Genomic DNA, 14,887 nt, shown 5'->3' on the forward strand with positions numbered 1-14,887 from the left:
GAGATGAGGAAAAAGAGCCCTGGCCTTGGGAAGAGATTCAGCCAGAAGGAAATGATGGTCTCCACAGCAATATTCCTCTCCCACCCCACCATGGCCTTACTTACCAGTCCACCAAGCCCCAAGTCTTCCCTAGCACTTGAAGAGAGGCTCACCTGAGACCAGGCTCCTGTCCTCCACTGGGCTGGGCAAGGTACTCGGTGGCAGGGCCTCCGGGCCTCAGGACGATCACCAGGGCAGGACTTAATGTGCACAGCCTGGCCAGTACCATTGTGCAGGGTCTGGAGGCACTGGACTGACCGAGTCTGCACCCCCAGCTTGCCACAGCTCCTGCTACAGGGACCCCACTCTTCAGCTACCCACCTTAGAGAGGAGAGAGAGAGAGAGCAGATAACCCAGTCAGGAAGGAATCACAAGGTGGGATGTGCTGCAACACCCTAGAGCAGAGATCATTTCACTTTTGTTCTCATATCTCCAATGCTGGCACAGTTCCTGGAACACAGTAGTTGCCTCATAAATGCTGATTGGTTGGATGACTGATTGATCACACTCCTCACTTCTATTCCAAAGAATTATGAGATGCAGTAAAAGAAATATCTGAAGATCTGGCTTTGTCACTTACAGGAGTCTACATTGACCCTGCTCAGCCTCTCCATCCCTAAGTGGCCTCATCTGGAAAATGATGGGAGAGAGAGAGAGAGAGAGAGAGAGAGAGAGAGAGAGAGAGAGAGAGAGAGACAGACAGACAGACAGACAGACAGACAGACAGACAGACAGAAAGACACACAGACACACAGACACACAGAGACACAGAGATGGAGACAGACAGAGACAGAGAGACACAGAGACAGAGAGACAGACAGAGAGAGATGGAGAGACAGAGAGAGAGCCAGCCTTGGAGTCAGAAAACCGAGGTTAACGTTTCACCTCTGAGATGTACTGTCAGTGTGACCATGGACAAGTCACTGTCTTCTAACCAGGCCCCCAATAAGTAAGATTATAAAGTGGCATCACAGGGGATTATCTGCATTGGTGGAGGGAGTTTCCTCACCAATGATACCACAGGCACAAAAGAGAAAGGGAGTGAAGCCTACCTAGCATAGATTTAGAAGGGTGTTAGGGAACTGGTCCCTTCAGCTCTCAGCAGTTTATAAGTATCTATAAAATGAGAGTTTAGATTAAGTGACCTTTGAGGTCCCATCCAGACTCGACATATTATGACCTATGTTCTGTCATTGACATCCAGGGTTTTGAGTAGGGGTATGTTTGTAAATGTTTAACAACCAGCTCTCCAAAAATATGCAGCATATTTTTAAGTTTAATTTGCATTATCAACATTTCTCCCATCACCTTTTTGGAAGAGTCTAGACAATCAACAAGACAATAAATCAAGTCTTTATTTGTGGCTTTTGCTGATTTTTGAAGAGTAAATGCTCATATTGAAAATTTAACAATCAGCTTGTGCCAGTGAGAACCTGCCCCAGCACACCCCTGGTCCTAAGTGTTGAAAAGGGGCTACCCCCTTTTCCTCTAAGTTTCAAGTGCCTGGAGCTGAATGGCCTTTTTTCAAACTGAGTGCAGTCTAGACCTTGCCAGCTTTTTGGAAGCCCATCATCCTGATGAATGGATCAGGCTGGGTGGAGGGAAGAGACAGAAGGTGTGGAAAGAGAGGAAAGCTCTGCCTTGGGGCTGGCACTCACGAGGGCTGGGCACACTCCTGCTGGCTGCATCGTCTCCGAATGGGCTTGGGCTTCTTTTGGTGGTCGCAGAAGTGGCGGTGCACCATGCGATGGCCACTCCGCTGCCGGCAGCCATACTTAGTGTACTGGACACCTGGAGCAGGCAGAGACAGGGTCAAGGGAAGGGGCTTCAGAAAGAGCCAAGGAGCCACTTCCCATGGGGTGTACCGTGGTCAGGAGGAAGCAAGTCAGGCTCTCCCCTGCTGCCAGGCTCATGGGCACAAGACAGTGCCAGGCACAAGATAGTGCAGGGCACAATTAATTCATTCTCACCCCATTCAATGACCGCTAGTCAGGTGGTTCCCTAGTGACCTGATGTCCCAGGGTAGGGGAGTGAGTGGGCCCCAAGAGAACTACCATGCAAATCCTGGCAGCTTTACTCTGTGTGTGACCTTGGGCAAGTCACAGAGACCTGGGGCCTCAGTTTCCTCAGCTGTAAAATGGGTAGGCTTAACTCAGATGATCTCCCAGGTCCTTCCTGCCCTTCACCTGTAAGATGCTACCTGGTGCCACCTCCCCCTGATCCAAACCCAGTTCCCAGACAGAGAACACTTTGCTTTGCCTCTCACTCTGCTGCCTGGACCCCTGACTTGTCTACACTGTGCCCCAGCACAAAGCTCTGCACATAGTGGGTCTTGTGTGGCTTGACTGAATAGCAGACGCACCTCCTCCGCAGGTTTTCGAGCATGGGGACCAGCTCTTGAGGGCCCACTCGTAGGACTCAGTCTCTTCCAGGAGCACATTATTGTTCCCTATGAGGGGAAGCAGGTCCTCGTGGATGACATACTTGTATATCAGGCTGCTCCTGGAGTCGCTGTCCCCTTGGGAGACGACCTAGGGTTGGGAGGTGTTGCAAGGGGTAGTGTGGAGACCGCTGGACTTGGAGGCAGGAGACCTGAGATCGAGTCCCAGCTCTGCCACTCACTAGCTGGGTGACCTTGGGCAAGTCACAGCACTTCTCTGGGCCTCAGTTTCCCCATCTGTAAAATGGTGATGATAACACTCGCACTACCTACCTCACTGACTTATTGTGAGGGGTCTGGGGAGGGGGTACTGGGACCCCTCCCTCTGCCAGCCCTCAACCAAAACAGATCCCCTCCCTCTGGCCCTGTGTGTGGCCCCCAACCAGATCTGGGGTGGGGAAAAGCACTGGAAATGGGCTCAGCACACCAGGGCTTTACATCCAGCTTTGCCACCTGCTAACTCTGGACAGTCAGTCCCCCACCCCAGTATGTTAGATGGAGAGGTGACACTACGTCCTCAGAAGTCCCCTGCAGCTCTGACATTCTATGTTCTAAGGTTTCTTTCAGCTTTGCTGTTCTCTCTTCTAAGTTCTAAGTGACCTAGCTCTGATATTCTGCTTCCTAAGATCTCTTCCAGCTCTAACATTCTATGTTCTAAGGTCTCTTTCTGCTCTGGTATTCTGTGTTCTAAGTTCTAGGTTTCCTTCCAGCTCTGACATTCAGTGTTCTAAAGTTCCCTCCAGCTCTCATGGTTTATGCTCTAAGGTCCTTTCCAACTCTGACATCCTATGCTCCAAAGTCCCTTCTGGCTCTGACATTCCATGTTCTAAGATCAGTCACTACAGTTCTGTGTTTTAAGGTCTATTCCAGTTCTGATATTTGGAGAGTTTGTGAGTCAATGACAGTCCAGGTCTCCCTCACCCTTACCTTTTGTCCATGCTTTCTGTTGTGAAGAGTCAGAGAATCATTTCCCCCCTTCTCTCTGACCCTTAGAGTTAGAACTGGGATGGACTTAAGAGGTTATTTAATCCAAATGCCTTATTTTATGTAAAAGGAAACAAGCCCACGGAGGGAACATGAATACTCCAAGGTCACCATGCTAGTAAGTGGCAAAGCTGGGCCTGGAAGCAGGGCCACTGATGTCTGTCTGTTTAAATAGCAGATCCAGAGGTCTCTGGCCACAGGTTGGGATCACTGAGGTCCACAGTGAGATAAAAGGGGCTCCAGCCTCCTCCCAGACATCAGTGACACACAAATTGGCAGGTTTCTTGTGTGTCCTCCTGCGTTTGTAACCATCCTTCCAACTGGCTTGAGGAAAAAAGGGCAGGGGCAGGGTGGGGCAGAAGGATGGATGGAAGGGAAAAGGGGACACCCAGAATGCAGAAAGTCATCTTGTGGCCTGCTGCTTGGCCTTCCCAATGCAGGGATTCCTTGTGGCCAGGATCAGGTGCTCTGACAAGCCTCCTGGCTCTTGGCCCAGTGGGTGGTGGAAGGCAGGGATGGGGGGAAGAGTTAGCAGGGCATCTAAGGGGACTCACCAGGACAGTGATGGCTTCAGGCAGAGGGCCGCTGGTCTTCAGAGCTTCTTTTGAGCCCTCCACACTGTACTCCCATTCCAAGCCCATTTCAATGAAGGTTCTATTCTCAACCTCTTTGCCCTTGGGATTAAGGATAAAGTTCCCAGTGACCTTATTCTTGACCGCTGTGGGGGATGGAAGGTTACTGGCTTAGTTTCATTCAAAGAACATTCATTAAGAACCTACTAAGTGTCAGATCTGCTGGGCGCTGGGGATATAGTGGCCCAACCAAAATGGCCCCCATCCTGACAAAGCTCCAGTTCTCCCACAAGCTCCTAGAGAAGTGAACGGGGGGGGAGGGGGCGGTCAGGAAGGGCTCCACTAGGAGGTGGCCACCACGTTGAACCTTGGAGAAGACAGGAGGGAAGAGACTGCTGTGACGAGTGAGACATTCACTCTAGCTGTCCCACTTACTTTGGGTGAAAACTTTGGGCAAGCCACTCTCCTCCCTCTCAGCTCTCACATCACTAAAATGTGAATAATAATCTCCATGCCAACCACTCATCCTATGAAACCTCTCCTGATTCCCCCAATGACAAGGGCCTCCTCCCAAACTAGCCTGGATCGAACGATTTTGTATGTATGTGCATCTATATGTATATATGTGCATCTATAGGTATACATGTGTATCTATAGGTATAGATACACATTATATAATATATATTACATAGAGAGAGCCAAAAGTTTTAGTGAAGTTTTAAGATTTAGTAAGCTTTAACAAGATTAAAATTGTGCTAGGACCTTTGGATTATTTTGTGTGTATATGTGTGTACACACACACACACACACACACATACACACACACATACCTACACAAGTGGATATATGTATAGAGAGATTTATCAATATTATATTTGTGTTTTATATATAAACCTATCCATATATATATATATATATATATATATATATATATATATGTATGTATCTCTTTATTGTCTCCCCCATTAGAATGTGAGCTGTGATTCATTCTTGTGTAACCACCCAGCATAGTACCTGGAACACAGTAGGTGCTTTAAAATACTGGCTCATTAATTGATGGTGAATAGAGTTGGCCTCAAAGCCAAAAAAAAAGCCTTGGGTTCAAGTCTCCCCTCTGACATACACTGACTGTGTGACCCTGTGCAAATCACTTAACCTTTTAACAGCAACTCAAGTTGTAGAGAAGTTGATCTGCATTGGTAGAGGGAATTTCCTCACCTGAGAATTCCCTGTACCAATGAAATCATAGGGTCAGTCCCTCTCCCTACCGCCTACTTCACGGTCAAAAGCTCTATATGAACTCAGAGTAAAGTATTATAGTGATATGGATCATGGATAGAGCATCAGGCCTGGACTCAGGAAGATGAGTTTAAATCCAGCCTCAGACATTTACTAGCTGTGGGACCTTGGGTAAGTCACTTAACCTTCATTTGTCTAAGTTTCCTCATCTGTAAAATGGGGACGATAACAGCACCAACCTCTTGGAGTTGTTGTGAGTCAAACAAGATCATTGTAAAGCACGTAGGATAGTGTCTGGTAGGTACCATATAACTATTAGCTATTATTATGACTAGTTATCATTACTGTCATTACCAATGGTCTGGGGCTCCTTCTCCAGTTCTTCGATCTGAATGTGCCTGGCTCCAGCTGGGATGTGGAAAAGTTTAAGCGAACCTGAATGGATGAAGACAACAGGGGAGATGTAATTACTCCTTCTATGGGGAGGACCCCAATCATGTGCCATTGAAGGAATACAGACATGATGCGTTAGCTCCATAGGGAAAGGAGAATGATGGGGAGGCACCCAGTAGGCATCTGCACAGGGCAGAAGGGGAAGGGCCAAGCAGGAAGGCAGAAGAGGGTGGAGAACTGAGATAGGAGCATAGAACTGCACTGGCTGCCATTCTGGGTCCTGCCTCTAACATCCCATGGGATCTCTGGCCTGTCCATTCCCCTCTCTGGGTCTCAGTTTCCTCATCTGTATAATGAGGGAGTCAGACTCAGTCATCTCTGGAGTCCCTTCTGTGATCTCTATTCCAGCACAAATCATTCCTATCAGCCCAGTTTCTAGTACATAGAGGCTGGAAGAATGGGTATGCAGGATCTGAAACTTGGGAATCTCAAAGACCTGAAGGGCCCTTGATTTTCTCCTCTTTCACTGACCACTTTCCTCCATTGCCTTGCTCAGTACAACTGCCCCCTCTGTCCCTTCAGAGTCACCAGCAAAGCTCACCTGGCTGCTTGGGGGACTTGGCCAGGGTTCCCTTCACCGTCCGGCAGTGAGAATTGTCCCCTCCACACACACCACACTTGTCATCCTGCTTCATGGACCCGACCTCCTTGTCACACCCAACAGGCTGTTGGCAAAGGTAGAGTCAGCAGCAACCAGGGCGGCATTTGGAACTCACATCTTTCTCGGTCCCCGGAATCTGGGATTCTGGATGCTGAGATCATTTCTAATCACCAAGTGTCCAGTGACTAGCAAGTGGACACGCTCCCATAGGAGATGAATACCCCTCTCCACTCCACACCCAAGGCATGCCTTTCTCAAAGTCCAGGGGGAGGCAGCCACATGGTTTGATATGGAAGTGAACTGATTATTTTAGCTTTACTGATCTCACAGGGTTGTAGGGGAAAGTGCTATGAGACTTACACCAAGTATGATAGAAATGTGATTCAAGGGATATGTTGATAAATTTTTAACAACCGACTCTTCAGGAGGACACACTTTTCAGTTAATTATTTGAGTTCATTATTAACATTTTCTCTGTCACTTCCTTAAAATCTAGACAATCAACAAAACCGTAAACCGGGCCCTAGTTTGTGGTGTTTGCTGATTTCCCAGGTGTAAGTATTTACAATGAAAATTTCACCATTGGCTCTCCCAAGCCTGGGTGAGCTGGCTCCAGCACCCTCCTTATCAGCCCCCCTTTCAACTTCTTCTTATGTATTGTCTATTCACCTTAGATTGTAAGCACCTTGAGGGCAGGAACTGTCTTATACCTTCTTTTTTTATCCCTAGCACTTAGTACGCTACCTGGCACATGGAAGACACATAATAAATGTTTTTTGACCATTATTGATTCAAAATAATAACTATAAACATTGAGGGACACAGTAGTAAATGAGTGATCTCATCCTTCCGCAGTATAGACAGGAACCTTTCCTCACTTTCTCATAGAAGAGGAATCGGGAGGGACCTTAGAGGCAGCCATATCCAGCACCTTCATTTTACTCAGAAGGAAAACTCGAGTCTACAGAGTTTAGATTGTTTGTCCAAGGTATTTAGTGGCAAAGCAGAGATTCAAACCCAAGCCCGCTGCTCTTTCTACCGCTTCATCCTGAGTAACAGGTGTTTGTGTCCTCCTCTAAATTCTCCTTGGGAATCTACCCAATGAGAATGCCAAAGGGGCTTCCCATTACATGGACATCTATATAGCACACAGACCTTCCAATGGTCATCCCTCCTTCTTTTTATGTGAGTGACTCCCTTCATTTCTAGGCCTACAACCCTTGTGACACCTTCTGCCTCGAATTACTCCAAGATCAAGACTGACATTACCCAGCTCCTTCATTAGCATACTCACTCGACATTCAATGGACAAGCTCCAACATCAAGCATCAACACTTAGGTTATGATTACAGACATTTAAGTCCTGTGTGATTCTTAGAACCCAGAACCACAGAATTTGAGAGTTAGAAGGGCCTTCCACAGTCATCTAGCACAACCTACAACCTACCTGTTGTTCAACCCTGGGCTCCCTTCTCTTTTTTGTTTTTCTATCACAGTTATTTCTCAATATGCTTTTCCCAGACCAACCACTACCCAGTATGCCTGGCTTTATAACAAAGAAAACAGGTAAGCAAAACCACCTGACCCAGTCCCCAATCTAATAGTACAAGTAACATTCCATATTCATAATCCCCCACCTCTCCAAGGAAAGGAGAGAAATGCATCTCATTCTCATCTCATCTCTGGGGCTATAATTCTTCCACCCCACTCTTTCATCCCTTGATTGCACCATTAAGGCAAAGGCAGATGGAGAACTAGGGGCCACTTTTCTGTCATGGCTGCCATGGCTTAAGAATGAATTGATCAGCAAGTGGCCAACAGATTGATGATAAGCCCTCCAAACTCAACCAGTGTGGTCCTTGCCCCGTATCAGATAGCATTGGATATAAGAGGGTGCTAGGGACCAGACTTTCCATTTCATTAGAAATGTACTAGAAATAGTGCTGGTAGGGATCATTTCATCCTTTGTCCTTGTATTTCCAGGGCCTGGCTCATAGCAGGTACTTAATAAACACCAGTTGATTGATTGGTTAGTTGACTTACATCATGGTTGTTGTTGTTCTATCATGTCCAACTTTTTGTGACCTCATTTGAGATTTTCTTGGCAAAGATACTGGAATGGTTTGCCATTTCTTCTCCAGTTCATTTTACAGATGAGAAAATTGAGGCAAACAGGATTAAATGACTTGCCCAGGGTCGTACAGCTAGTAAATGTCTGAGGCCAGATTTTAACTTTCTGGCTCTAGGCCTGGTGCTCTATCTACTGCACTACCTAGCTGCCCCTACTTCATGGCAGAACTTGACAAAGTTTGGGTTATGCTCTGCTCACCAAAGCCTTTTAAAAACCAGGTTCACTTCCATACCACATGGGAGTAGGATTTTGTGGAAAGCAACAGCAAGAATTTAATTAAATTTAATGCTTCCTATTACTCTAGGGCTCTATGGTTTACAAAACACCTTCTTCACAAATGTGTCTCAAGGTAAGGTGTGCATTATGATGTTCATTCCACAGAGAAGGAAATAAGGGCTCAATGAGCTTAAACCACTTGGTTTAGGGTCTAAGCTCCCTAAAAGCAGAGATCATCAATCAATTATCCAATCAATAAGCATTTTGCTTTCAAAAACCTTCCTGTTATCAGAATTAGGGACCCTGTACTCATCAGTGCACTGGACTGGAAGTCAAATGCCCTCCTACCTTTGTCATTAACTCACTTGGGTGACCTTAGGTAAGTCACTTGATCTCTAAAATTCTATGTTCATTTCCTGTACCCCTACCTTCTTATATGTCAAGGATTAAAGGATTCATGAGATCATGAGTGTGAATGTTTCCTCCCTCCACTATGCAGATCACAACCCTGGCATGCTTTAAGAGGTCATTGTCACAAGTTCAATGGTGGTTGAAAAAAGACATGACAAAAAAGAGTTATGTAACTCTGGCCCTGGTGAGTAGCCTCCCTGCAGTGAGTCAGGCTGGTCATCAGAGGAAAAACATTAATCCTTCTCCAGACCATCCTAGAAGGCCTGACAGGCCTCTGGAGGACCCTAGTCATCTCTATCCAACAACAAGGTATCCAAAGAGGACTAGTATTCAGGATGCCCATCAAACAGGCCTCTCCATCCAGGCAAAGTAAGGGTCTGGTCCCAAGTAAGAGTACCTACCACACACTCTCCTCGGGCACATACACTGTAAGGGTCCCTGTAGCTGCACCTGGTACCATCATGGACGACTTGGTTCATAAACACCACATCCCCAGTGTCTTCAGACTGGCAAATCAATTCACATTTCTGGGCCTCTGCCAGAAGAGGACACATACAATTAGAAAACACAACAAGGTTTCCAGGATGTTTTCCAGGAGATCAGTAATGAAGAGTGGACTGTCCCCATTTGAAAGAGGAGGTAACTGGGGCATGGAGACATCAAGGGGTTTACCTGAGAAAACACAGCTAGGATATGCTAGAGGTGAGTTCTCCTGATTCCAAGTTCAGGATTCATTCTACTACACCTCTCTAGCCAGTAATCATCATTCAACAAGCATTTATTGAGTAGCACCCATGTGCCAGGCCAGTGAGAGGGTAAGTGATTTGTCCAAGGACAGAGGGGTAGTGACAGAGGAGAGATTACAACCCAGATCTTTAGACTGCATATTCAAGTGCTCTTGTTCATTGTTCAGTTCTATCTCTCCTGATATGGGACTAGAAATGATTTTGGAGGTTATCAGATCCAAATCCCTCATTTTAGAGATGAGGAAACTGGGGGCCAGAGAGGCCCAAGGGTTAGGACATTCGGATTCTTGACTGGGCCCTGCCACTGTGGGACCTGGATTGAGTCCATTCCCCTCTATTTATTCCCCCTCAGTTTCCTTTTCTGTAAAATAAGACAGTTGGATTCAATGATTTCTAACACCCTTTTTTAGCTGTAACATTCTTATAAGCCCATGATCCTATGGTTTTTTCTTAGCTTCAGGGACCAAACAACTCTGTCTCATTCCTGTGCCTACTGTGCCTTCAGTAGCCAAGATGGAGACTCCTCCAAAAAAAAATAATAGCTCACATGTCTGTAGCATTTACAAGGTTTGCAAAGACCTTTCACAACCCACCAAGACTTTCTGTGTTCTCAGAGAAGTTACACAAGTTAGGAGTAGGTGTCACCAAGGGGTCCCAGACAAATTCCTGGAATTAATGATATTGTAGACGAAAGAAAGATGGACAACCACGTGTTACCTACGTGAGCTCGGGTAGTCATTTCCCTTTATTTTCACATTTATAAAATGGGGGCAGGAGGAATGAAGTATTTTCTAAATTCTATGATCTCTGGTCTTAGACTGTTTTTAATGTTCTTCCTTCCCCAGATCAAAATTCTCCCTTAACTTTTTCCTCCCACACACCTTTAGCCCTTCCCTCAACCCCTGACCTTGAACTTTGGCCATAACTATCAGACAGGTGGCACCACACACAGATCCAGGATTTGGCACAGAAATGAGTCATGATCACACAGCTTAGACATGGACCAATCAATAAATGTAATAAATGCACAAGACTCTGAGGCAAGATCTGGCTTTGAGTCCTGCCTCTCCTAAAACCCATGGGCCTTTCTAGCCTCAGTTTCCCCATCTGTACAAGACCTCTAAGGTCCATCTCAGCTCTAAAAAAAAATTACTCAAATTGGTCTTATTTTCCATTAGTAGAATATCAGCCCCTTGTGGGCAGGTTCTGGTTTGTTTTTAATCTCGATCTCTCTATCACCTAGCACATTTCCTGGAATACGGCAGATGTGTGACAAATGCTCCTCTAATTGTATCAAATGGAATTGAATTAAGTCAATGAATCTAAGTCACAGGGAGACAGATTTCCAGGTGAGTAGAAAAACGAATTTTCTCACTTCAGCAACTACATGGCCATGGAAATGAGAAGGACCATGTGACTTAGAGCTGGGAAGGACTACAGAATCCCAGATCTAGAGGCAGGAGGAACTCCAGAGGCCATGGAGTCCAAGCCCCTCAAGTCCTAGATAAGGAGGTGGACAACACTGATAGTAAGAGGTGGAGTCGTGTTTGAATGCAGATCTAAAGATTACAAGTCCGTTTGAGCTGCGAGCTCTCCGAACTCAAGAAGTCAATGAGAGGTCAGAGAAATCCTTGTTAAGGTGGTGATAGAGGAGATTCCTGTATTGGGCAAGAGGTTGGATTTTGTGACCTCTAAGGTCCCTCCTTGATCTGAGTCTCTTTGATTCTATGAACCCCAGCACTTCACAGCTGGGGCAGCAATGGTCCCCTCATTCCCCTGCACTCTTCCTGACTCAGATCACTTGTCTATCTAGGTCAGTTCACTGCTGGGAAATGGGAACTGAGAAAGTTTGGGAAAGCTGTGCCTGAGAAGTCCCTGCTAGACCCTGCCTGTGGCAGAATAGCCAATGGGGAAGGATTAGAAGTGGATTAGAAGGGAGGAGGAAGGGGGTGAAACTCACCATCGTCATGCTCATAAGGGATCCAGCTGTGCAGAGCATTCTTGTGGGTATAGTAGGAATTGCGTTTGGCACACTGCTGGGCTCGGAAGTCCTTGTAGGGGCCCCCGCACTCTTCCATGTTGCAGATCTGATATTCATACATGGAGCCTGGGCACTGGCGACCTCCATAGGCTGGGCTGGAGGAAAAACCACAAGGTTTGATGACAGACAGATCATCCCAGGGAATTGACTGACACCTCAGAGATCACCTAATATACCCAGTCCTTCATTTTACAGAAGTGGAAACTGAGGCCCAAAGTGGAGAAGGGACTTGTACAAAATAGTACAAGTTTCAGAGCTGGAGTCTTTGCCTTATTCTTCTGACTCCAAACCCATGACCCTTTTCACTACAGTATCTATTTGATCTCTCAATCAGCCTATTGCAGGCAGGGGGAAAGGGGCCTCCTCCAGGTCTCTTTGGAGCACCTTTTTCCCCAATAACCTGTTTTATAACAACTTGTTTTATATTCCTAGCTGGGGCAGCGATGGTCCAGCCCCTATCCCCTCACTCTCCTCTCCTCCCCCAGTCTCAGATCACTGGCTGATCTAGGTAAGTTCACTGCTGGGGAATGGACCACACTGAGAAAGTTTGGGAAAGGTATATCTGAGACCATCTTCTCTGAGAAGTCCCTGCTAGCCTGTGAATGGCAGGAAGTCAAATGGGAAGAGAGGGGATTACAAATGGGTAGAAATTATTAGGTAGGGAATTTGACCTCATCATAAAGAATTATCTAACATTTAGACCTAGCCAACAGTGTAATGGACTACCTTTGAAGGTAATGAGTTCCGTCACTGAAAGTGTTCAATGATTAGACAACCATATTAGGAAGGATCCCTGATACTGAACTGCAAACTGGAATTGAAGGTTCCTCATAACTCTTTGATGTTAAGATTCTATGATTCAAAGATGATATAAGGCAGCAGAAAGAGTCAAAGGCAGAAGACGTGGGTTCCTATCCCACCTTTGCCACTTCATACTTGTGTCACCTTGGGCAAGTCACTTAGCCCCTTTAGGCTTGTTTCCTCATCTGTGAAATGGGGTGAGTGGATTAGATAGCCACTAATGTCCCACCCAGCTCAACAGCTATAACTAAGCATTCATCAAGAAATAAGCAATGGTTGAGATCTGTTGTCCTCTCAGACTAGAGAGATTCAGAATTCTGGAGGGCTCCATTTAAAGAAATGGAATTGCTTTGAGGGATCACACCTCTTTGGACCTCAGATGAGTGTTCCCTCCCTGGGAGAGCCATTTGAAATAATAATATCTAACACTTTGCTGGCACTTTCTCCACAGCAACTCTTTGAGGCAGAAAAAGCCAGGATTATTATGCCCATTTTAGAGATAAGTAAACTGAGAACCAGAGAGTTACAGGGACTGGCCCAAGATCACAGAGCTAGCAAATGTCTGAGCCAGGACTTAGACCCAGGTTCTTGGGCTTGAAGCTGGGCTGACACTCAGGAGAGAGGCAGGTGTATTCAGCCTGGAAGGATAAAAGCTGATAAAGAATAAACTGGAAGCCTACATAATCATGAAGTAGGATGGAGAGAAAAGCAGGGTGGACTTCACTGCCAAGTCCACATATCCTGAAAGGAGAGGAAGTTTAGGACAAAGTAGAGGATGGCCAGCTTCATGGAGGGAGTTGGCAAATAGCTTCCCAAACAAATTTCCCTGTGAAGTAGCCTGGGATGAAAAAATGATGGTGGTCAAGGAGTATTTGATAAATTCATGGACAACAGATCACAAAGCAGATTTTGTATAAAAAGCCATTGGGAGGCACATCCTTGACCTTTAAAGACATCTGGGCACTCCCATATCATATCATCACTTTATCTGCCATAAAATCCTAGGCTGGAATGACCACTGGTCAGTTTCTTTCTTCTTTCTATGCCTACTTGACCTATTCATTCATTGACTCATACATTCATTCAAGAAACAGTTATTAAGTATAAGCCACATCACAGGAAAATTCTAGAACTGGAATACCTCATTGGGAGCAACCTCAGAACACAGAGGGTGAAAGGTTTGCAGGACCTCAGAACACAGAATATCAAAGTTAGAAGGAAACAGAACTAGGATGTTTGAGTTGGGAGGGATGCTGGAACAGAGGTGTCAAACACCTTCCCCACTCCTGAGTGCTGCCTGAACCATAATAAAATGTAACTGGGAAGTGTTTAACAAAATAAATAAAAATCTAATATAATATATCTATTAATTTGTGGCTGTCTAACATCTAGCTTGCCTTTCTGTTTTAATTTGACACCACTGTCTAAGAAAATAGAACATCAAAGCTTTGAGGGACGTTGGGGGCAGAGATCAAAGTTAGAAGGAACCTTAGAACTTGAATTCAGAGCTTAGCGTTGGAACATAGAATGTTAGATTTGGCAGCAAACAGAACACAGAAACAGAAAGTCAGACCTAGAAGGAATCTTAGAAACTATCTAATTCATCCTCTTCATTTTATGAGACAGAGAGAGACAGAGACAGAGACAGAGAGAGAGAGAGAGAGAGAGAGAGAGAGAGAGAGAGAGAGAGAGAGAGAGAGAGGAAGGAAGGAAGGAAGGAAGGAAGGAAGGAAGGAAGGAAGGAAGGAAGGAAGGAAGGAAGGAAGGAAGGAAGGAAGGAAGGAAGGAAGGAAGAGTGAGAGAGAGAAGGAAAGAAAGAAAGAAAGAAACTGAGGCACAGAGAAGGGAAAGATCCAACAGCTAGTAAATAGCATATGGAGTTTCCCCCTCCATTCATCTCTGCCCCTTCCAGAGGATCCTCCTGCCTCACCCTCCCACCTTGGGCCAATCCCAGCTTCAAGGCTGAAGGCTGCACTCACGGTGGGTTGGTGCAGCTGCGGCTCCTGGAACGCACCCCGCCCCCACACGTCCTGGAGCAGGAGCTGAACTTGGTCCAGGAGCTCCAGCTGCCGTCCTGGCCATAGGGTTGTTCTGACGTCTTCCAGATGCAATGGCCTTTAAAACACCACTGGGAAAGAGGAGATGATTCGAGGGTCACCTCTGGGCCTGACTCTTCCCAAGTCCCAATTAAGGGGTTAACGAGATGACAAAGC

General features: G+C 46.1%; 1 protein-coding gene across 2 annotated transcripts in view; it reads right to left on the minus strand.

Moving 5' to 3' along the window:
- ADAMTS14 (ADAM metallopeptidase with thrombospondin type 1 motif 14) overlaps positions 1-14,887 on the minus strand; it is a 105,570-nt gene that overhangs the window by 3,305 nt on the left and 87,378 nt on the right. For both annotated transcript variants that reach the window (XM_072628690.1, XM_072628691.1), the window contains exons 11-19: positions 14,654-14,802; positions 11,793-11,968; positions 9,488-9,621; positions 6,269-6,392; positions 5,629-5,709; positions 4,018-4,181; positions 2,402-2,570; positions 1,698-1,830; positions 153-360 (exon numbers count right to left, since the gene is read on the minus strand). In XM_072628690.1, the coding sequence (XP_072484791.1) occupies positions 153-360; positions 1,698-1,830; positions 2,402-2,570; positions 4,018-4,181; positions 5,629-5,709; positions 6,269-6,392; positions 9,488-9,621; positions 11,793-11,968; positions 14,654-14,802 (1,338 nt within the window). The remainder of the gene's footprint in view (positions 1-152; positions 361-1,697; positions 1,831-2,401; positions 2,571-4,017; positions 4,182-5,628; positions 5,710-6,268; positions 6,393-9,487; positions 9,622-11,792; positions 11,969-14,653; positions 14,803-14,887) is intronic.

The sequence above is a fragment of the Notamacropus eugenii genome, chromosome 1 (genome assembly GCF_028372415.1).
Source record: "Notamacropus eugenii isolate mMacEug1 chromosome 1, mMacEug1.pri_v2, whole genome shotgun sequence".
Classification (NCBI taxonomy): Eukaryota; Metazoa; Chordata; class Mammalia; order Diprotodontia; family Macropodidae; genus Notamacropus; species Notamacropus eugenii.